The sequence below is a fragment of the Parus major genome, chromosome 3 (assembly GCF_001522545.3).
Source record: "Parus major isolate Abel chromosome 3, Parus_major1.1, whole genome shotgun sequence".
Taxonomy (NCBI): domain Eukaryota; kingdom Metazoa; phylum Chordata; class Aves; order Passeriformes; family Paridae; genus Parus; species Parus major.
In genome coordinates this window covers 22,250,393-22,274,800 of record NC_031770.1, presented here as the reverse complement: position 1 = coordinate 22,274,800, position 24,408 = coordinate 22,250,393, and the positions used below count along the sequence as shown (strand labels likewise).

The 24,408-nt window shown below is 37.8% G+C and overlaps 1 protein-coding gene across 3 annotated transcripts in view; it reads left to right on the top strand.

Annotated features, from left to right (window-relative positions):
• Positions 1 to 24,408, top strand: part of HHAT (hedgehog acyltransferase) — a 152,010-nt gene that overhangs the window by 53,805 nt on the left and 73,797 nt on the right. For all 3 annotated transcript variants that reach the window (XR_001520425.3, XM_015621746.3, XM_033513307.1), the window contains one exon: positions 18,280 to 18,481. Coding sequence is in view for 2 of the 3 variants with exons in the window: in XM_015621746.3 (XP_015477232.1) it covers positions 18,280 to 18,481 (202 nt within the window). In the remaining variant the exon portion in view is untranslated. The remainder of the gene's footprint in view (positions 1 to 18,279; positions 18,482 to 24,408) is intronic.

Sequence of the window (24,408 nt, the reverse complement as noted above, 5' to 3'; positions counted from 1 at the left end):
GGTTCTTATTATCCTTCCAATGGATTGATTTAGGTTGTTTACAACCTCCTTGTCATCTTTGTTTTCTCCTGTGGTGACAAATTATGTTTGTAGGCTGTCATTATGCAATGTTTCATATCTATAGATGGCATCCCTGTTTTCATACATAGTTACAAAAGTATAATGGGAAATATAATAAGCAATTTCTTCCTGTGGTGCAGTCAAGTACTAGCTTATACGATTCAAATGTCAGGGGAGGACAGTACAGGATTTTGAACTAGATTCTCAGGCAACACTGCTTAATTTTGTTTAGTGTTTTGTATTTTTTCACTGATTGCTTCTTATACCATGCAGACAGTCTTGACAGTCTCTAGCTTAGCTATCTTCAGCAGCACAATGTAGTGTGTCCTTGAAACCTTATTGTTACACTCACAGAATGCTTTGTCCTTTTTGAACTTTTCTTGCTGAGAACCTTTGTTCCTGAATAGAGTGCCACAATGTGATGGTGTACAGGAATGGTGCAGTTGGTATTGAATACTGAATTCTTTTCACTACTATTGGCCACTAATATTCTGTATACTTCTACCCTACTAATCATGTAGTACTAATGAGTACTAACCAAGTTCAAATTTTGGGCCCTGTGGGGCTGAGAAACACAAAAGATTTCATTGCGAAGATGCGGGGTGCCAAGCAAGGTCAGCAATTCTAACCCTCAATGATAATGAATCTTTCTATATGAAAATTGAAAAATTGATCTTTACAGGAGTTTAATTCATTTGGTAATAAAGTCACACATTGGTAGTGAGCTCCTACCCAAACTAAGAACCATGGTATCACCCTTTTGTCCATGGATTTTGGAAAATGTATGCAGTATCCTTTTGTGCCATACTACCGTGCTGTACAGCACACACATTTTTCCCTCTCTGATGAGTAAGACACAGAGTATGGTAGGTTCAGTTTTGGTTTTTTGTGGCTTTGTTTGTTTGTTCACAGATACTTTGTTTTTTAAAGACACAGAGTGCATTCAGATACTGTAGCAATGGGTCTAGTATATGAGTTTTTGTAGAACAAGCAACAATGTTTGAACAAGCAGAGACTGTTTCAAATAAAATACAGAATACTTACCAGTGCTTGAAATTGACTTTGGAACAAACAGAGGTCTTTTGAGTATTGTTTTGAATAGATGTAGTATCCTGAATCACAGGACTTACAGAGAAAAAACAATGTTAAGATGACATCCAGTGTAACTTTCTTGTGTGACAGAACAGAATCTGCATTTTAATCATGACAGTTATGACAAATCTTGTTTAATTTGGTATCTGATGTAATATGGCTTTCCACGTATCTATTTCATGCATCAGTGTATGTGAAGCTTTACTGAACCCTATTAGTTCAGATTGTGTGTTTGAAAGGTATTTTCCTATGCATTTTAAGACTGATTGCAACATGGTTAATTTATCTGCCTTGAACGTAACTTTCCCAAATATGCAGAAGAAAATAATATTTTTTTTTAGAAAAGTCTAGAAATTTGCTAGAAAAAATCTTTAGCATGAGACATATCAGTGGAGAATTCATGGATAAGCTGAAGGGTCTAGAGAATAAAGAACTGCTAGCTGTGTTCGTCCTATATGTTCTTTCATGTCCTAAGAGATATGTGTTCATACATTGATAATAATGACACTTTGGACTTAAATCACTTTCTAATTTCCAGGTGCTACATAGCATATTATTAAATATTTTAATTAGTGTCTCACCTTGTTTCCAGTCAGCTCATTCTCACTGAGTCAGAACACATTATTCCTCAGTATGCAATGTTTCAGCATAATCAACTTTCAGCTTGCAAACAGTCTAAAATCTGTTCTTTCTACTGTACATGCAGTTCTTTAGAGTTATATATGACAAGGTCAGTTGCATTTGAATAATTATGATATAATTTAAAAACATTATTACCATATGGATAGTAAATCCATTTCCATCGTTATCGGTCAAATGTCAAATTTCTAGGATACACTTAATTTCTCTCTCTTATTCCTTCTTCACTCTGCTCTAATTTTCATAAATTGAGTCTTGTATTTTATTTGTATAGGAAGGAAACTATGATGAAAAAATTATGCTGGGTTCTTCCGCAGTTCATCTCCACATTGAATTATTTTCGCAATCTTTTCTCCACTTGTGCAGACCTGCCAATGAGCAGAAGTAGGGTGCTTGCAAATGGTGCCAGCACAGTTACATGGATACATATCTGTGTTTGTTTAAAGTGTGAGTTCAGTCACTTAGCTATTTGATGAAGCTGATGTTAAAACTTTGGGTCTGTATGAAGTGCTTTGGGGAGTTTGTTTAGTTGTGTTATTTCTGTTGTTAATGTCAGAATCATCATAACTTCAGAAAGCCTAGGATTTGAAGGTGGACATGTCAAGCAATTATTTTCGTATTGTAATAGAGGTCAATAGAGAATGTTTGACAGGTTGAATTTTTTGCGTGTTTGATCATCCCTTGCCAGCAGCAAATGCAAATGAGAGGCAGTACTTCATGCCTACCTTTGAACTAGTCAAGTGCTGTCAGTAAAACATTCTCTTCTGTCCTGGTTTGGGACAAATTTGGAAGGGAACTTCCCAAAGGTATGTTTCCCTAAAGGACAGAATTCAGCAGCCCCTTCCCCAGCCAGTTCAGGGGATAATCTCCTTAGAGAAAAGTGGAAAAAATGGTTTAACAAGCAAAGTATTCACAAGTATGAAAAAGTAAATAATATTAAACAGTGAAACCTCTCATTCTGAAGAGATGGTAAATTCAAAAGGTCCTTCTGTGGTTCAGAGAGAGTCCTTTTGTGGGGTGTGGCTCAGCTTCCTCAGTCTCTTCCAGCCCTCTGGGGCTCCGACTGGTGTCCAAGTTGCAGGGGACCCAGGCAACTAGCCTGGTGTTCTGGACTAGAGAGAAGCTGAATAGTTCCAGAAAAAAAGCCAGCCCTGGAAAAACTTCTCTTGCTGTAGCTAATGAGGAAAACCAGCAAAAACCCAAGGAAAATTCCCCGTTTCTCTCTCTCTCTGCAGTGGAGAACTTGGAGAGCACTGCTGCAAGCTCAAAGAAAGCTGAACTCTTTATATTTTTAAGACAGCGTGAAAAAATCCCCCCTTTCTCTCTCTTTCCTCTGGGCCTATCTTAAAGCTCCAAGACCCATTTCTGAGCAAAAAGAGAAATGATGGGGATAACAGCATCATAAAGTTACCCCAGGACATTTTTGTTCCTTTTCTCTCTCACATGTACATGGAGAAATTCACTTGGAGCTAGCAGAATGATAGCTGGCGGGATACAGGCCTTGCTGTGCTCCTTAGAGCTGTGATAAGCCCTGTACAGTATGACCTGGCAGAGATACTATGACTTTCTCAGAAATGAAACCAAGGTAGCCTCATAAAATCCTGCCCAGGGCTTGCTGGTTTCCTGTGAGATATGCTGAATGTTGAGTCAGGGACATTGGATATTGTCTTGAGGATGGTAGAATTGCACTGTGCGAGTCACGATGCTGTCCTAGGTAGTGACCTTTTCCAGAGGCAGGGATGGGATAGTTGAATACTTTGCACTAAGTGCTGGGTCAGTCTGTGTGCTTTAGGTTTGGTGAGTGGTAGTCCTAAGGGGCTTGGTTTCTGAGAGAGTCCTCCAGGCATGGCAACTAAGAGACAAACTTGCAGTATATTGGACAAACTGAGTATATTGGAAAAAAGTTCTGTCTATGCAGTCCAGGAGCTTGTGAGAAACAGAAAAAACTGCTGTCAGTTACTACTTGTTTGAAAAGAGGGTGAATATATGAATGGAAAGTGCCTTGGATCACTTGAAAAGGATTGGGTTCTACATGTTATGTAAGTACATGTGTCTGTTGTTAAGCATGTACATGCTGTCCAATTAAGCAGGACAGGTCTGTGCCTAACTTGGAATCAGTAGAGTTTAAATACACCATTAGTATGTACTCACATCACTTGTCTTGTTCTTTCACATAATGGCTTTCAGAGCCTATATGGCAGAACAGGGTTTGTACTAGAATGATTTTGTCTGAACTGACATTATATATTAAACCTAAAGAGCGTTATCAACTAGAAAATTTTGAAACATGGACAGGACAGGCTTATCTCACATGTCAAGCACTCTGTACAGGCTGCTGCCTGATTCTGGATGCTATCTACAGTCTGACATGGCTGTGTGGTATTGTTGATCCTTGCAGGATTATGTACAAAGATAAAATGCTTGGATTCAACAGAAGGTTCTTTGCTGCTTTATTTCTTGCTATAAGGAATGTGGAAAGAGAATGCTTTCTTAATTACTGAATCTCAATGACTAGACTAGAAGTTATACTGAAATAATGCTGGGATGTTAATTTTCAATATTACACTTCAATTTTAAATAAAACAGGACAGAAGTGAATCAGTTGAATAGGTTATACAGTAAACAATATATGCAGTCCATTTCTTCACCTTGTTTGCACCCAGTGCTAAAAAACCCAAGAGGGAAGAATAAAGCCTGCAGCACACAAAAAATATTTTCCAAATGTTAGGTTCACAAAGCCATAGATTGATCATAAATATGTTTTCTTGATCATTTTACCTTTCAAGAATTATGAGTTAACATGTGTGGTGGTTTTTCAGATTTTCCTTTAGAAAGTGAAAAAGCATAGCAAAGGCAGCTGAAGGTAGAAGATGGAGTGCCCTTGCTATTGATTTAAACTCTACCTACTCAGCAAAACAAGAGTCACAGGAATCACAGCTAGGCTACCATCACAGAAGGTACTCAGATTTAATATTGAACTCTATTAACAAGGTTAAAAAATGCTGTATGATAGATATGAACAAGTTGTCTTTCTCAGATACAGCTGAAGCATAATATCTAAAAGCATAATATATGTCCTGTGCAAAGATCCTGTTGAACACAGGCATTATCATAGTGAAGAAATGTGTATTACACAACTAGAAGTATGTATAAAACTCAATTTATAATTTAAATGTTGCCTGCATTCACTTTTATTCGTTCTTTGTGGTTGCTACACTAGGAGCTAAGAGTGGCCTCCAGTTCTGAATGGCAGCAGCCCTGCTGGAAATCTTCAACCTTCTGCCAGCAGTTAAAGCTTTAGAGGTTGTAACACCGACTGTTACTGGTTTTATGTTGTCCCTATAGCTTTAAAGGGATTTTGGAGCTTGCTTAAATGAGTCCGTGTTCAGATCCTTTGATTTCCAAACTTTCTCATCATGCCAGGCAGGAGCAGAAAAACCATTGCCTCCTGAGATCTCAGGAGTAGCTCTGGCAACTTGTGCATTCCAGCTTGGAGGAGATGTGTGAGGGAGTGAGGGAACAATGGCTGTCCAAGAGGGATTACTTCAGGAGACTGTGTCATGTGCTCAGCTTGTCCCATAAAGGCACAGAACAGAGTCTGAGATGCAGAGAATGGTGTTTGTATGTTTGTTCTTTAAGGAAAATTGGAGCTTAACACTGATACCTCACAGCTTAACTGCAAAGTTAGTACCATATGTGTGCTCAAAAGATTTAACCGGCAGCCTTAATGTTAAGGACTGTAGTTTAGTTTGCACTGTATCTTCTTAATGGTTTCTCTACCCTATGGAGAAAATTGCTTCTCAATAAATATGGAAGTAAAAATATCAATAGATTGTAGAAGAATAGTAAGAGTAAGCATGCAGGAAGGCTTAGAAGATGAAAACTATTTCAGCCAGGTCATAATTATGTACAATTATTCTGCCCAGGGTATGAGATGAGAAAATCATTGAATCTTGCTTGTGGTATTTGGTTCTTATAATGAAGAGTTTTTAATGTAGGAAACATTTGTTTTAACTATAAAATAGAAATCCTTTAATGCATGTGCTCTGAAAATTGAACTAACGTTCAGATGGAAAGAAATATCTGTCAAGTTCATTCTGCTAAATCAAATTTCCAGACTAAGTTAGTGGTAAAATAATATATTTTTATCCTGCTGCTTTGCTGAATGTGTGCTCTTCTTGATGAACCCTACCCTTGCATCCACAAACATCACAAAATATGCAAGGGTCCAGGCAAAGCATTTGTGTGAATATATATAGAAAAAGTATAAACACACAATTCAATGTTTTTTTCTCTTGAAACAGAAGCTAATTGTAGCATGATTTCTGTAACTGTGAAAGGCCAAGAAATCTTTCTGATTCTTCAATCCTCACTTTTTGAAAATATTTTGTTTGACTAATTTTAGGGGTAGAGCAGAAGACGCTTGTTGCAAAAGGTACTTGGAAATGAAAACCAGTGCATAATCCAGATCTTTATCCATCTGAAACTGATGAAAAAAAAATCTTGCTGACCATAGAAGAAAATATGGATTTTTCTTTTAGGAGCAAATAAACTCATCTTAGTTCTCATTGTACAGGATAGAATGGAGACTGAGACAATTACAGAATTGCCAGATGGTCACAAGAAGAGGATGGAGTGGGCTGTTGTGGGACTAGAGGATATTTAGTTTGTAGGAAAAGGTGAGAAACAAGTGAAGGCAGTTTAGCATTGCTAATGGTCAAATGTGAAAGCAAGTAAAAATGAGAAAGTATCATTTTATGCCCACTCAACTTCACATTAATTCTCACTGAACACGAATAAACAGTACTGTAGTGATGGATCATCATTATCAATCTCTGCAGTGGTGCTGTCAAACAAAACATTTGCATTGTAAACAGAAAATATTCCAGGATGTTGTCAACATGCTTGACCCCACATAATTACATTTGGCTTTTTGGTATTCATGAATTCTGTGCATATGGTTCTGCTCTGCCACTGTATGAGCTCATAACTGAGAATTGTGAAGTTTAGGTAAGAGGTAGGGGAGAATGGGAGACTACTCCTTAAACTGGCTGAGCATTTCTAGTTTGCTTCAGGGAAAAGAGCCACATCACTGATGAGGGTACCCATGAAATTCAGGTACTTTTTCATTGCTTCTTAGCTTTTGGTCTCAGCCAGGAGCTGATGCTGTACCCCCACATCCTGCCTTCTGAAGTAACCTGTCTGTGGAAAGGGAAGATGCTCTTGGAGGCAGAGATCTGCTGCAGTGTGAAGGCAGAAAGCTTTGCATCATGCTCTGCTTGCAGCTTTCCAGGTTGAGTGACACCCTTGTGGGTGATGACTTGTGACCAGGATAAGCCATTTTCCAGTGAAGGACCACTCTCTGCAACATGGTAGAAAATCAGTGGCTGAGAGCAATGGTTTCCTACTGCCTTCCAGTTGAGGCTGGAGGAATGTTCTACCTCCATCCAGCACCACCCATGGTTTGGGGTGCAGAGCCTCATGTTTGCTTTTAGTGTGGTGGGATATTGTCTGTTGGTGCAGGCACATTTTTTTTTGTCATCTTCACTGCCTCATGGCAAAACTGCAGTAGGATGGAGGGATTTTGTACTGTCTGATTCTCTCCCAGGTGTGGAGCTTTCAACCCAGGGAAGTACTTACATCCTGTTGCTGAAAGGTAGCCGTTATTGAATATTGATCAGTTTAAATGCTTTGTTCAATATTTGGTGTATAATTTGAACAGTTTAAAGGCTAATCCATAGCTATCTTACCATGACAATCTTTAGATTTATGGTTAGACTTTACCTGCCAGATTTGTTTTTTTCTTGAGGTTTTTCAGGGAAAATAAGCCAAATAAATTTGGTACTGCTGATTCTATTTAACACTTTGAAGCTACCTTACCTCTTTGAATGCTATTTCTTAGCTGGTTAGCCCTTACTCCTAAGGATGAGGTGAGCACAAGCTACTATTTTCATAGTATGTTCTCAAGTACCACCAGGAATTTGCTAAGCAGCTCCCAAGCTGCATGAAATTTTCTTATTCTTGTTGGCTATCCCCACTTTAGAAGAAAGAAAAGGAGTTTGTTTGCTTTTATAGTCTGTTGAAATCTCAAGAAGTGGAAAACATGAAAAATAAGCACTGACCCAATGTGTAAACCAGATGATTCCTTGAATACCTTGCAGAGAATTTCATCAAGGCACACTGACTAGAATGCTGCTGACATCATTAATGGTCTTTAACCTATTTTCTGTCTTTTCTGGCCTGCTTTTGTACTGAGCAGTTAAAACTAGTTTTGTTGATTCACCCTCTTGGAGCTTTTTGTGAGGGTCAATGCAAAAATCATTATTTTATCAATCATTATTTGTTCTGCCTTTCTAACAAAAAGACTATCTTTAGAAAACTGGAGAGATAAATGGCTTGGTGTTGTAGATGGATGAGAAGATTTATGGTACATTTTTTGCTTAACTTTCCATGACACTTTAACTGATGATTTTTCCTGGCAGTTTTACCATCTTCTTTTCCTTGAGTATGTACCTGGTTTTTGTCCCCTTTTTTTTTACATTTTTTTCTCCCATCCTTACATATATATTTAAATTTCTGGCTGTAACTACAGCATTTCTTTCTCAAGTTCTACCTTCGCATTAGAATAATTTCTTGCTGTGTGCTTAAAACTTACTGGTTTTAAGGTAACAGTAGCCTCTGTTGCTACTGACTTCACAAAAACTGCTATTTTTCACTGAAGTTTTTATCTGGACTGAGCCCTGTCCCTGGTGGTTGTTAGGGGATTATGTCTATACTTTCTTTACAAATGAGGAAAAAGGAGATAATCGTTTTTTAAGGGTGCTACTTCAACAGAAGTAAAAATTTTGCTTCACTTTGCTTAATTAAATGTATGTTCATTCTCACTTATATAACAATTAGGTAACATTGATTTGGGCTGATAAATGTGTATCGTACTATACATCAGAGGTGATTTAACTCTGCTGGTGTTTGAAAGGTTTTTGACACAGGCTGGAGAGTGTAGAGAAGTCCTTTATTGTGGAAGGTGCTGTATAATCTTAAGTGATCCCAGCTTTGCCTAGACATCTCAGTGCCTTGGCTGTACTTTATAAATAGTCATTTCCCAGAATTGCAAAGTGCATTTTCTAAGAAATGTGAGCTCAGGAGAGGTGAGTGAATTATTCGGTTTGGAATAATGTCAAAAATCTAACTCTTCAAACTTTGTGCACATGCAGTTTGGAGGAATAAGTAATGCTGTGCTTTCCTTAAGCAGATACTTTGATATTTCTCAAGTTTCCTGCCATATTTATGCAACACCTCCTCTGTATTTCCACTTTTCATTAATGACATGCCTTTATTTCAGAGATCCATTGAAGTATGTTTTGTTGATGTTGGTTTATAATTTGAAGATTGTAATACTTACTGAGTCTTCACTGACTTTGGGACTTTGAACATTATTCTGGTCATGCACAGATTTGTATTTGTGATGCATCCAAGTGAAAGTCTTTTGACATCTTGATTTCTGTTTCTCTGTAGAACTATACAGCCCAGTGAAGCAAAGGTATTTCATGGTTTGGTGAAACTGCTGTGTGGTCTGTGGATATTAACAATGCCCTTTGACATGCATGTGTACAAAGGGATATAAAAATGCAAAAGAATCATCAAACTCTCCACAAAGGAGTCTGCAAAGATTAAACAGTCTTTCTGTTACCTAGCAAATTTTAGAGGGCTATTCAACTTTATCACCTTGTCTCCAAGCAAAAATGGTTTAATAAGGAAAATAAATAGGTTCTGTTGTAGTGACTGCATTTCATGCACTCCTTTGACAGAGGCATGCTGGAAAAGGTGGCTGTTAAGTGCATAGTGATGAGTGTATTTTAAACATCTGAGTTCACACATGCGGATGAGTCCACATTTTTTCTAATGTACCTGGCATACTAAGATTAGCAGAATGGCTAAATAGCTTGTGCTTACACCTAAGGAATTTAAATCAGCTTTCTAAGAGAAGGGAGAAAACACAGAACTTTATTTTTGGTGTGTTCAAAGCAACAAATGACACATACTTAAAAGTTTTTCGCTAACAGTTTGATATGTACAGTCACATGCAGAGGAAGAACTGGTCTTTGTTGCTTCAACTCTGGTTGAAAACCCCTGTAAAATGCTGTTGTGAATGTACTCTTACTAAGAGAGGGGAGATGGCAAGAAGAGAAGAAGAGATTTGTTGGAAGGGATTTATTTGTGTGGGAAAATTATGTAGCCACTAGTTGAGGTATGCAGAGTTCTGAATTTTGAGCTGGGCCCTCTGATACAGAAATAGTCCAGATTATAAACTTTCTAACACAATTTGAAGTATTTGAAAGCAGGCATTTTTTATTACAGTGCTGGACACATCTGGAGGATTTTTCCTCTGATCGGATGTGTATTGTGAAACTTTACACCAGTATTTAGTTCATTGTGATCATACACATTCATTACGATGTACTTCCTAGTTAATACATAAACATCCCTTTTCCTAGACCTAATTTACATGCTTCTGCCTCTTACTGGAAGTCCTTTTATGGTCCTAGAGGGTCATCTAAAGGGGTCTAAAGTGGTCATATTTACTGAGAGCTCCCAATTTTGTAAATGACATTACCTTGCTCAGGTTAGTTACCATGTATTCTGACCTGCATTTTCTGTTGCAAACAAAGCTATTTCTGTCCCAGTATAGTTCTCTGTCTTGATCCTTTACTGGGGTATTCTTTAAATCTGGTCCTCTAGAATAAACTTCAGTCTTTTGTAGGCAGTCATCTTCTGGAGTACACTCTACCTCAGTGGCTGACAGAAACATAGCAGGATTAGCAGTTTTTGAGATGGGTTTTTGAGGGTAATGGTACCTTCTTTTATTCTAATTTGCTAGTTAGTCTTTAATCTCTATTTTGAAACTTCAAGGGACCTGCAAATTTCTCTGTGTTGTCTGTCATATCCAGTATAAGAGCTGGGAGAAGTAAAGAAAATTAGAAGGGAAAAAATAATTCTTTTGTTCATGGTGTTGCTTATGTATTTTGTCTAATGATTGTTTAGGGCATAATGAGCCATTCCTAGTGCAGAAAGCTGGACTGGAATGTCTGCATCTCTCTGAGTAATGCCTTAGCCACAGATTTGTTTTTTCTTGCATATTCACTCTTGGAATCTCATTTTCTTTTCTGCCTGGTGGCAGCCTGGTAACAGACTGCTGGAGCACTCCTCTGAGAGGCAAGATATGTTGGTCTCCCTGGGAAAGAGCTTGACCTCTACCAAATTATAAGCAGAGAGTGACAGTACTATTAATATATCCCTCTTCTAGCTGTGTTTTCAAAGGAGTATATAGCCTGCTTATTGTGCTGCTGAGCCTAGATATCATCAGCACATGGTAGGTTTATTGTGAATATCAGGAGTGAATTGGGTCCCTGAGGGGAGTTCAGTTCAGAACAGCTTCAGGGAGCTCTGCAGACTCGTTCAGGGAGGAGGCAGGAGTGCCTCCTTCCCAGCTCCCTCTGTCAGCTAGGGACACAGCCCTCTCCCATCCAGTAGCTGAGCTGTAGGCACTTAACTCTAGGTTGTTTTGGCAATAACATCTAGGCTTCTACTGTCAGCAAAATGTTTCAGGTGCTGGTTTGAGCTTAATGCTATAACCAGTCTTTTGGCTGTTTGGTCATCTGGAGACTCTCCCATTTCCATTCCAATCAAAGACAGCTGACTAGTAGTTTTGCATTTGACTGCGAACAGGTGGTGGTAGGCAGGGTTTCTTTCTTTACATGATACAGCTGGAAGAAAACTAAACACAGCAGTCCATCAGTAATGAAACTTTTTTCCATTAGAAGGAAATACTATGATTTAGATTAAAATTTCATTTGAAATGAATGAATTTCTTTGAAAACATGAGCTCCCTTGGAAGAGTGAATTCAAAATGATTTATTCAGTATTCTGCAGTTATCTGCCCTTTGACATATGGACTCAACTCATATCATTTTTTGTGTTGAATGCAGGGGAAGAAAAGTACTTTAAACACTTTGTGGTTTTTTAGTAGGAAACTTCACACTCAATCTTTGCTGGGAAACATGCTAGCAATTGTGAAGTGAATGAGAATTTAGGTCATATTTGTAAAGCTGAGTGTTCTTGCATATGAATATTCTCATTAATGCTTTGTAAACCAAATGGACTTAATTTCTCATTAAACATTTTTGTAGTAATGCAACAAGACTTGCCTGCAGCCAACATCAGCTTAAATATTTTAAAGGGTCTGCATTTGTCAAGGTCTCTAAACATCAGGTTAAGCTGGTGAGGTTAGAGAGTCTTACAGAGCTTAAAAAGCTTTGCCAACAGCCAGCAAAATTGTTAGACTGTGAAAAATGGAGTTTCACAGAACAAGACTTAGTCTCCTAATGGAAACTTTACAAAATGGTATTCCAAATGTCTCTGGTTATTGCAAATATTTTTGCAATATGGTGGCTCAGCCTTCAAAGTCATGTTTATGGGAGATGTTTCTGTGATTTAAAACAGATTTGTTCCTGTTGGACCCAGTCTTGCAAAGGCTTACAGGTGTGCTTTACTTATGCACTCTGAGTAGCTCCATTCAAGTCAGTGACAGCTTGAAGTGACAAAACAGGAATTGTGAGAACTCACCCAGAAGTAAGAACTGCGGCTGACATCTTTTCATTATGCAGCAGGAAAAAAAAGTCAATGGTTTAAGGCCATGAAGAGTGCATTAAAAATAAATTAATTAAGGAAGCTCAGCACCAGCATGATGCTGCTTGGACATGATTTTTCCCACATGTCCACAAATGAACAGCCTCCACTGTACTGAGCCTCAAGCGATTTCTGTTGTCAGGATGCAAGATGGAAGACTGCATTATTGCTTTTTAAACTTTTGCTGTGTTTTCTGTGTAATTGCCCAATTCAAAACAGTATGATAGGCACACAGTTAACCCTTGAGTGTTTTGAAACTTACAGAGACATTGGAATTTTGAGCATCAGATGTTCCCTGAAATAAAACACAAAATTCTCACACATTAATAGTATTCACTTTGGCATTACAAGCAAATTAACTTTTCCTTTTTTACATTTCATCTTAGAAACATTACATTAGACATTCCAAGAGCAATGCCTCGGAAAGGGGAAAAAAATCATGGATAGCATACATCATGCTGTATGACCTTAAGTCAGGAAGAAATTTAGGCACATGTTGAACAAAGGTCCTGGACAGAGCAGCAGTTAAACAGGTGCTTTACTTGCACTTACTTCAGGATTTAAATATGTTTAAAATTACATGCATTTGCAAGTAAGAACAGTATGTGGAGGTCTCAAGGAATAATAGCCTTCCTGAATGATTCCTAGCTGATTACAAATGCCCCTTTTAGAGGTTTTCTGAAGTTACCTGAATGAAAACTTTGTAATGTAGAATCATTAAAAGAAAAGAAACTGTGTGTTTTTCAAGGGAATGGTTGTCAGATCTCTTATGATTATTCTGCAGATTGCCATTTCAAGAAAACTAACAAAATGGTTATTGGATTTAAAAGGTATTCTCTGTAAGTAAATGTCACTTTTAAATACTTCAGCTATTATGTTTGTGTTTGCAATACTGTAGGGATTTAAATGGTACCATTTGCATATTTTATCCAATTCTCTAATGTTCACTTAGTGAGTTAAAATTAAGATAAGCTGTGTAAATGAAACAGCTTGCTGGCTGTGGATAAGGTCATTTAAACTGCTGTACCTGGACTAAAAGCAATGCACTTGGGGGAAGACACATACACAGTATGCTTTGTTTGTGAAAGTAGCATGCTTAATTGCACAAAAGTTTTAGTTTGAAATCGAAACAGAAATAGAAAGATAGAAAACACAGAAATATGGTTAAGACTGACATCTTTGCCTTGGAAGGGGAAAGCTAGGAATGTATGTTGAGTCACATCAGGTGGGGGGGATGTGCATACAAATAATTTTTACTATATAGAATATATACTATATATTCTCTCAATATTTGTATTAATGTGCTTCAAACACATCCCAGATGCTTTGAGATTTTAATGACATGGAGTTCTCTTCCCCCTTCTCTCCATGTTACATACATAACTTTTTCTTCTGACAGAATGAAGTATCTTTCCTTGTTGTCCTTAAGGGAGGTCTAGCCTGCCCCAGCCCAGGAATGGTAGGCAAAGCCTGGCCTGTGGTGTTCATATGGTCCTCTCTCATAGTTTGCATTGAAATCTCTGTTCTTTCACCTTCAAGTTTCTCCTTTGAAGTTTTGGCAGTGATTGATTTTTGGTCTCCTAAGTTAATGTTTTATTTTTAAATACTCACCTAGCCTGAATTTTTTGATACCAAGCATTTTCCACAGGTCTAATCTTGACTGTAATTTTCATGGCTCTTAAGGGGGGACTATTTCTGGCCATCCCTCTAAAACAAAATGGAGGCACATGACCAAATAGTACCCTCAAATCTACTTAACTTGACAGCCTTTTCTCTTTACAAAATACTTTGCTGCTTTGCTTTATTACTCCACCTTTGGCTCATTGATCACCAAGCAACTGCTGAGTTTTCTTTTTCTGTATGTGAGTTAAGATAAATTTGTTGTATATTGGTGCCACATTTTTCAGCTTTTCTGCCTTCCTCACACATGTAGAATAACGTGTCATCATGTTTAAGAGCTGTTAAGAAACTCTACTACAACTCCTTTGAGTTGTGTTAGGCTGCCATGAGTACCCATGGTTACTTTCTTGTGCTAATAGTCCCCAAACAGGGGATTTTGAACTTCTGTGTGGATTTTATGTGATTAGAAATAGGAATAATCTTAAAAGCTGCATGGAAGCTTAAAAGGAGATATTTACGTAATGCTATTCTTCTTATGGTTCAGCAGGTCAGCCTGTTCTACAGCAACCTCTCAATTCGTGTAAACCCTGAGGTTTACAGGGTTTACAGTACAAAGGGACTGCAGGGATAGATTGCAGGTAGATGGAAGTATTGGTAAGAAGAAGAAAAGTTACGAAGCATGCAGATATAAAAGACATCAATTTGTAGTAGCCATTACCCTGTAAACTCTTCCCTGCCTCCTTCCTTCCCTCCTCACAGATTTTCTTAGTGAACTGGAGGGCAGCACAACTTTCTGAATGCACTATAAGAGGTTACTTTTCTTCCCCATCCCATGGGGAAGGCTGAATGAGGAGCTGTGTGGGGTGGAGATGCTGTGGGGTATGGTTTAACAAGGTTAAACCACAACAAATTGTGAGTTACAAACTGTGTTGTGTTGTAGATGATAATACAGAACTAATATATTTCTTCAATCATTTGGCCTAATAATGCTTTTCACAGGGTTATTCTCCCTCACACTTAAGAGTTTGTGTAGCTTTTTGTAATCAAGTGAGTACTCCTCTGTGTAAACACATAGGAGAAGTATAGAGAAATTAGATTCTAAACTAACAGGTTGCTCTAAAGTAAGCAAAATGCATCTTTGCAGCAATGAGACTTCAGACATGATTCTTTTGCAAGACAGTTTTGGTTATCAGAGTATTTTGGTAATTGGAGAGCACAAAGTGCCTGGTCTTGAGCCAGGCTCTGCCCCTGGCTGCACACTGAGCTGCCTATTGCTTGTATGCAGGCCTGCCAGTGCAGCAGTGTATGCACATGTACATCACATGGGTATGATGTGCAGGATGATAGGGTAGCCAATACTTTTTTTCCCTGATGTGCCACAGTGTTCGAGAGAAATGACACAACATATATCAGTCCTTTAGTATCACTTTAAAATCTCAGGAATGCCCTGACAGGGGAGGGCAAGACCACACAATCTGAGTGTGGTTACTGCCCTTGTGACAAGGAATGGCAGCCAGCTGCCTGTCCACTTTTTTATGGCACTAGCAGGGAAAGAGAGAGGCATTGCTTTCTGCTTTCTATTTCTCCTCTGGGCAGGGAGGCAGACTCTCCATGGTACTGTAGGGGAAGGTCACAGTGTTAGTAAAGATTTTCTAAGTCCTTTTGGCTTCTGTCCTTCTTCAAACATGTCTTCACATAGTGGATTTTCAGTTGCACATTTGCCATCAGCCTAACTAGGAGCTAAAACTTCACTAACCTTTAACATTAATCAGAATTATGAGTTGTTGCTGCTCAATTATCTAGCTGCTGTTGTTGAAAAGTGAAAATCAGAAAATAGCCTGTTTTGTTCTGCACATTAAGCTGAAAGCCCTTCAGGCCAACCTAAACTGAGCTGCAGCTGGAAACAAATGTGTTGATACTGCTGAGCTCTTCCTGGCAATGCCATTGCCAGCGGAGGCTGCCTGTGTTGACAAGATAGCTGGAGCCTACACAACAGTGTCAGTGCAGGGATGGGGACTGTACAGAAACCTGAAGATACCTCTGCAGTAAAAGCTACTTTTTGTGCCATGGACTTAACCCAGGGTCCTGTGGGGTCAGCAGAAAGGTTTCTTCAGGGATTGAAGTCAGATCTTGGTCACAGAGGTGTGACTTTCTGATAATGTCTGGGTTACTTTGAAATGCTGTGTTTCAGAGATGAGCTCAGTTGATTGGAGCATGGGGCTAATAGAGCCAAGGTTGTGAGTTTCCCATATGGACCATTCACTAAAGAATTAGACTTTGGTTGTTGTGGGTCCCAGATGATTCTGTGAACTGACAGACATGAACCAGGTTCCAATGCAATCCCTAAATGTACAAGAGAGAGCTTTGCTGAGCACGGCAGTGCTGGCAGTGTCCTGCTGTGGGCTCCTCTGGGTGCAGCTCTGTGAAACAAGGCGCTGCCATGACTGCGAGGGGAGCTGGTAATGGAATGGACCCTGCCTTAATCAGCCTTTAAAAAGGGAGAGGAAAGGTGTTGGGAAAGTCTGTCCCAAGAGTACTGAGTTTCTTAGTCTTTCATGTCTAGAAGGAATTTGCTGAGTCTGTGGCTTCACTCTTTACCCTCTGTGCCACAGCCCTGCAGGAAATTCACTGCTTGCAGACTACTAAGAGAAACCTCTCTGCCATTAGATTAATTGATTTCAATTGCAAGTGTCTGTTATTGCCACACTGTTCAAACATAGGAAGGGGAGAGAGAAGAAAAGCACAACATAAATAGAAACTATTGATCTTAATTTCTATTTATTTTCATGTGCTTAGTGAAAAAGTACACCTATACTGAAAAACATGTAATCAGATGTTCCCTGTAGCAGATGGAAGTAAAAAGGTGTATTGATGTTATGCTAAGAAAGAATTTGGAGCATTTGGCACTTGTTTTTTTAATGACTTTTTTTGTTTACCCTTTAATTATGTTTATCACTGAATTTTACCCCGTTATTTATTTTCTTACTTCCTAAGATTAGAAACATAACAGTGTGTAAATTTCCCTTTTAAATTTTTAAGATAATATTTATCTCTGAATATGAAAACTGATAACCAGAGATACAAATTTCACCGGGAAAAAAAAAAAAAAAATCCTTGAATTATCTTAGCAAGTAGGAATAGTCTCAAATATGAGTACAGAATGTCATGCCAAAGGAATGACAGCTGAGGAGAGCTGTCACTGGTAGTTCTCAGATACCACATCTCCTTGCCTGGTACCCATGAGCTGGGTGGTGACTCCCCTGCCTGATGGGCTTCTTCAAAGTGTTGACAGAAATATGCAACCCTTTCAGACAGTGTCTGGCCAGTGGTCATGCCTTAATCAGAAAATGATGGGAGTGGATGTAGCTTTTCAGACTGGAAGTGAAATGACCCACAAAATAGTGTCAGCTTTCAGAATCCCATTGCTTCTGGTACTTTTTCTGAAGGAACACTACTTTCTGGACACTTATAAGCATCAATTAATGACTAAGGTTATGACTCCTGGGTTCAGTTTAAATGCAGAATATAATTGCGTGCAGAGTGCTTCATATGGGTTTCTGGGCTTTTTTTGGTATGAGTTCTCCAAAGGTCATCAGACTGACATGATCCTGAGAGTGCAGTAGAAGAACCAGATAAGAAATATTTACAGTGTACATAATTTTTAATGAAATATTTAAAAGGAGAGAAATTACAACCTTTTACTAAAAAAGTGTATTTGCATGCATCTACATTTCTGATATATGGGAAACAATCTGTGGGTTGTGACTGTGTATGAATTTATATACGGTTTTAAATTTTTTTGTTAAAAATCTTATAATCTAAATTCACATGAAGATTACAGGTTATTTCTGTAGTTGACTTAGAACTATTCCAGTTTAAAAAATCTGGATATTTGCTATTTGCAGTTTGGAGAATATAGTTTGTGCTATATATTCACCTAATACAGAGTTCCCAGGACCACAAAATTGTCCTTTTGCCAAATGGTACATGCACATATTCTATGAAGTGCAGCTTCATAGAGCTTTGCAGAAAATAGGGCAAGCTCTGTACATAGAGCATGTCAGGTAGTTTTTCACATTCTTTTTTATGCTACAAATAGACACATTTGTTCTGTGGTGGATGTTTTCCTGAGATTTCTGTGAAATCTCTAACAGCACTGCTTACTTGTCATTTCACCTACAGGTACATTTATGTTCCGATGGGAGGATCTCAGTCCAGTCTGCTTGGAACACTATTATCTACAGCCCTCACTTTTGCCTTCATAAGCTACTGGCATGGAGGACAGAGTTATTTGTGGTACTGGGGTGCACTTAATTGGCTTGGAGTAGTTGTGGAAAATGTCACCAAGAGGATACTTTCAATTTCACTTATTCAAGATTTAATTGTAAGTTGAATCTCTCCATTTCATATTTTTGCTTCCTGGCTCCATGCTCATCTGAAGTTTCTGGTTACTAGTTTGTTTTAACCAAGATTAAAAGTCATGGATAACAGACAGAGTTAGCATTCCCTTGCCCACCCTCCAGTATCTGAGGTAATAACTGGTTCATACCACTAGAATTTTGCAAAGTAGCAGCAAAACAGATGGTGAAATATGCACAGTCTTAAAAGCTTCCTCTGCAGTCCTAGAGTAAGCAAATGCTTGTCACGTTGTATGTGGATGAACAGAAGCCAGTTTTAACATTTGTATTCTGATTTCACTCAGGATGGCCTTAAAATACTCATCTTCACTAAAATTAGTGTATATTTCTAACCATGTGTTTCCTGGACAAATGTGTGTGTAGCAGCTGCTTGCATCTGGGAAGAAGCTTACACCGTGAAATCTTATGCCACTAAAGAGCCAAGTAAAGAAAACATCATTTTGCCTTGAAATCCTCTGATATTTTCATTTTACTTATACTTTTGACCTTCATGCTGTAACTTCCAAAGGGCAGAATTGACTTTGATGTGCAATTAGATGCAAAAACCACTATTTTAATTTTGATGGTTATTTTAATCTGCAGGTTTGCTGACTACTAAATCCCAAATCTTCTAATAACTGTCTGTAAGAGTAAATAATTAGTATGTCTTGCTTTCTTACTAGTGAAAATTTCACAGAATTTGTACTCCTATATATGGTTATTTTGGTGGAGACTCACTCTGCAGCCTGATGAAGTCCTGATGCTCAAGGAATGATGTTTGTTGTCCATCCTACCCATTTCAGTTTTCATTTTTGTGGCATCCTGGATATGGCAGCTGATACAACTCACTACTTTAGTAGCCAGTGCTACCTTATATCCTCCAATTGTCCATCACTGCAATCTCTGTGATAGTCTGGAAGCAGATTTTTACCTTCCTAGGGCATGAATTTATCAGATCCATTAATCTTCCCTCCAGGGTGAAACTGAGCTTCACCATCTGACCAGCTGCATATGTTTGTCTCTGGACTGGAAGACAGCCTGTTTTTTTAGGCATCCAGCTATTGGAGGAAATGAAAGTGTAGGCCCTTGCTTTTTGTATCTGATGTCACTGTATTAGAAATTTTAATAAAACTCCTAGGGAATTAAGTTCTTAAATATCATAGAAGTTATAATGATAGTGACATTATAAGTGTGGGGTTATATATGTTGGATTAATTTCTAACACGTAGTTCTAATTATATTTAACTGATGCTGGCAGTAGGTTATTTTTTGTATAAATTAAATCCCCAACCAAGTGCATTTTACCTCTTTCCTCCACTTTGTTTTCATCTGGTGTTTTTAAAGACCTATCCACTGTCTTCCATGTCTCCTTTGTTTCTCATTTCTATTTGGAAATATAGTAGTAGACCTTCTTTTCAAGACCCTTGCATATCTTTTCCTGAAATAATTCTGAAGCCAGAATTTTTAATATATATTGTTTTGGCATCTACATTAGTGCATGAGGCAGATCTCACTGCAGTTATGGCTGAGTCATGATTTGCCTTGTGTCTTGAAGGTTTCTCTACAAGAACATGAGCTACAAACCATTCATTATTGCTTTCTTCTCACTCTTCTAACTAACTCCCATTTTCTTCTTGAATACTTATACTGGAGGGCAGATGAGTAGTTGGACTTTGCATTTTCCTTATCAAGGGTTGGAGTGTTATGACATTCTCTTAGATGTACCACATTTAAAAGAAACTGAAAATTTCCCAGCACCCTGTATAAATTTCCTCTTCCCCCTTTTAATCTGTTTTTTGGAAACATTCCTATAATCCTGTCTTGGTAAAAGGTTTGCTGCAAATCACTACTCACTGTGGTGTTGAAGACCCTTTTCCAGGGGATGGGTTTTTCACTTAAATTTCATCTGTTGACAAGCTGAAATCCTTTGCATTCTTGTGCTTCACTCAGTTGCTGTGTTGGCTCTTGAGGGCTATTTTTGAACAGGAAAGTCTATTTTTATCTTCAGAATAGCAGATGAGTTTTTGAAAAAATACAGAGCACAGGTTTATGCTTTTTTTAACCCATTCTGTTCACCAAACCTCCTCATATATTATTCTTATAATTGAGGTACATAATTCAGTTGAGCAGGAAGTGCTTAATTAGTAATATATATATACATATATATATATATATATATACACATATATATATATATACACACACATATATATAGAGAGAGAGGGGGGTATAAGTTGAATTTTAATTCTACTCTGTTTTTAAGATTGAATTGATCACTAACAGTAACAAGAATGGTACCAAAACTGCCTCCTGATTTTTTTCCTCACTCTATATTGTCTCATTTCTCTTGCAAAGGGAAGATTAAAAATCAAAATAGAGCATATTCAGGTCTCATCTTTCCCTGAATCCTTGTACTGACTAAATATATATATGTATATATTGCCTATATTTATGCAGATTTTATGGTATTTTCAGTCCTAACTCTTGAAACCAGCACAGTATGGGGAAATAGCACTTTTGTAGCTGTATGTCAGGTTTTAAATATTATCTCAGGCATACTGAGCTAGAATGAGCAAAGCAGTACAGTCATTATTTGTGAGAAGTAAAATCAGCATATAAACAAATATGTACTGAGAACAGTAAATTCCCTGATCCCCCAAAAATTGGTTCTGGAACTTCTAATTTGAACTGGTTTCAAAGCAGTGGCTGAGTTCCTGTAGTCAGCTCTAGTATAGCTGATGCTCTTTGTTACATCCTTTTCAGCTTACACTCTTCTGAACTTTATTTCAGTAAGCTGTGTGAGGAGAAGTTGTCTCCATGACTTTTTCCCCCTATTGATTACTTGTTAGTTCTCAGTAAATTAGAATTGAATCAATTAATATTGTCTTTTCAGCAAAATGTTATGTATGAAACAACAATAAATGTTAGATTTCCTAAGATAGGGCAGATGTGGGAACTTTATATTAAATGGGAGAAGTTTCATTGTGTTTTTGGTCAGATCTCTTTTTTTTCTTACTTTTTTTCAGGTGATATTTAGATCTGTACTGAGCAAAGTAGTGCTTTGCTTCACTGTTTCTATATTAATTTCTCACAGATGAGATGAACAGACTCGAGTAGTAACTCATTTGAAATGAATGATGGAATTTGTATTGGCTTTTAATAAATAATGTGTGCGATTTATGAAAAAAAATGCTAATGGCTAACATTCTCCCAGTAATTTAAAGTTTTCCCTTCTCTTTCCTTAAGGGAAACGATCTATAGAAAAACAGATCTATAAAAAAAATTAGATCCTGATATAAAAATAGATTTAGAATGAGTTAAACCTTAGAGTAGCTGGCAACACCTTTAAATCAATGGATTTTTAAAAAAGAAATATTTGGAAATTATCCAAAGGGAAGATGTAGCAAAGGGAGTGAAGCTGGCAGATTGATAACATGAATGTTTTAAACTAAATTGAAACAGCAACATTTATCTTTTTAGTTCTTTAGTTAAGTGAAAACATGTCATTCAGTCTAGTAAGAATTTTTTAATTTCAGCATAAGGATCTCTCTTCCCAGAATCATACTGTGATGAATTTCTGGTTTAAGATCTTAATTTTAGATTTATTTGGTAAGACACTAAATATGCCATAAACAATTTATTTTGGGAAACCAACTAATTTTAAACGTATGCCATATTTTAAATTTTTACTATCCTTGTAAGTGTTTTTGGGTTTTTTTTTAAAGTATAGACTACTTTGGCTTTTACATTTTCTTTTATGTCTGCAATGAGGTGCACTAATTAAGTCCATTTCAATGTGCTGCCATTTCCTACCCAGCCCCTTTTTGCAAAAGGGGAAATATTTTATATGATCTCCATATTTTTCTTAGTGGTTTAGATTAGACTTCATTAGTGTGTTAGATTATTCTTTTCCCCAGAGGAATGAACTCCATACATTTGTCTCTGTAGTTAAAAGATCACATTATTTTGTGCACCAAAGATGGGATCAATGACAACTGGTATCATCAGCTTTCCAGAGAGAAGAATTTTAGATGATTTTCATAGTTTGGGTGGGGTGAGGTGTTTTTTTTGGTCTGTATTTTTCCCTCTGCCTCATTTTGTTTGCCCTATTTGTTCTGCTAGATGCATTAAAAATTCTACAGTTATTTGTAATAAGTTATGCATTGTACAGTGATCCTGCAGACAGCTGGTATGGAGCATGGAAAGGTTCTGACTGGTTACCCTGACCTCTGGGCTCTGGTTCCACAGGGAATTTATCTGAACTAAAAGCTCATTGCTGTTGAAGGGGGAAAAGTTTAATTTCTCTTTCCGCCCTTCCTTGCAGTCTCACCCCTTCCTCCTCCTCACACCTTCCTGCTGGAATCTTTGCTCAGCTGATCTAGCTCTTTATCTCAGCAGAAAGCTCTGCTTCCTTGGGTTATTTTGTTGCTAGATTCTTTGACTCATGGAAAGGAATCTGAAAAGCATCCAAAGAAATACAATGTAAGAGACAAAAGCTAAGGAAAGGAAATGGAAGAGGAGGAGTTTGACTACTTTGAACCTCCCACTTGTAAATGTGCATGAACAGTGTGGGTTAGCAGACTGAGCCTCTGTATTTAAGAGCAGTGAGACAAAGAAGCCAGTTGGACTCCGCTGCATTCATTACTCAGGCTATGCTAGGGCACACATTCAGTCTAACAAAGATGGAAGTGCCTGTGTATTTCACAACCATATACAAATACAATGTATTTTCAAAGTATATGCCCATATACGTTGAAAAATGAGTATTTCCTTTAAATGTCGGAATTTCTTTTTGCAAGTATAACTCACTTTAAGCTACTGTGAGGCAAGTAATGGTTCCTTCTTCACTAGAGACAAGATCTGACTAAACATTATGAAGTCATTTGAGGGAGGGATGTTTGTTGACCACCTTGCAAGATTAAATCTTTAATAAGATCTCTGTGATAAATAAAGACCCTAACAGCTATTCTTCAGCACACACTGGGCTTTGATCTTCCTCTTACTTCATTTGGTGGAAAAAGTATTTATATCACTTGTTTACTATTGTCAAGCCAGTCTGGCCTTTTCTTTTTTCCAATAGTTTTGTATAATTCTTACATATTTTTATTGTAGCATGGTGAATCAGTTAAGTGACAAGCATTGCCAATGGTACTTTCTTCATAGCATTTTTATGTACTTGCTTGTAGAGTTGTGTTGAATTTGTTGCTTCACTTTCTAAGAATGAACGAATTCCCTTAATCAGACTCTTATTCTCTAATGCAGAATTGTTTTTTGAGACTAGGTACCAACCATTATATCAAAACTCAGACTAGGAGATGGGGCTTGCCACCCACTCCCTACTCCTCACCTTGGCCTTGAGTTCAGCCGTATCATTGCTCTAACCAGAAATCTGTACTATCCAAAGGAGACGTACTCTGACTCAAAATCAGTGGATTGTTATTCTAGATGGGCACGTTAGTCAGGGCAGATTTGTGACTACTGGTCTTTGGTACTTAGATGCAGCAAGCTGAGTCAAGGTGCTGTTTTGTACTGAGATGCTGAGTGACCATCAAAGGTAAATATGGGTTGCCTGATGCATCCTAGTCAGTCCAGTGACTTCTAGCTTTGCTAACTGAGTCAAGCAATTCTTGCCATGTTCATACTTTTACTTGATTTTATTTTCTTCTCTCTTCTTCACCCTCCTGTGGTAAGGTTTCATTTGTCTTAATGGAAGTAAATCCCATAACATTTTGAGTGTCCTGCTATAAAGTGTTCATATGGTTACACACTTGCATTGTGGCACTGGTTTTCTTTGCTGAGGGAACTTCTCATCTCAAACTCAGTAACAAAGACTGAAAATGTAGTAGAGGGACAGGCATATGCAATAGGATATAGACTTTTGTGTGGTGAATGACAAAAATGACTTCAGAAATAC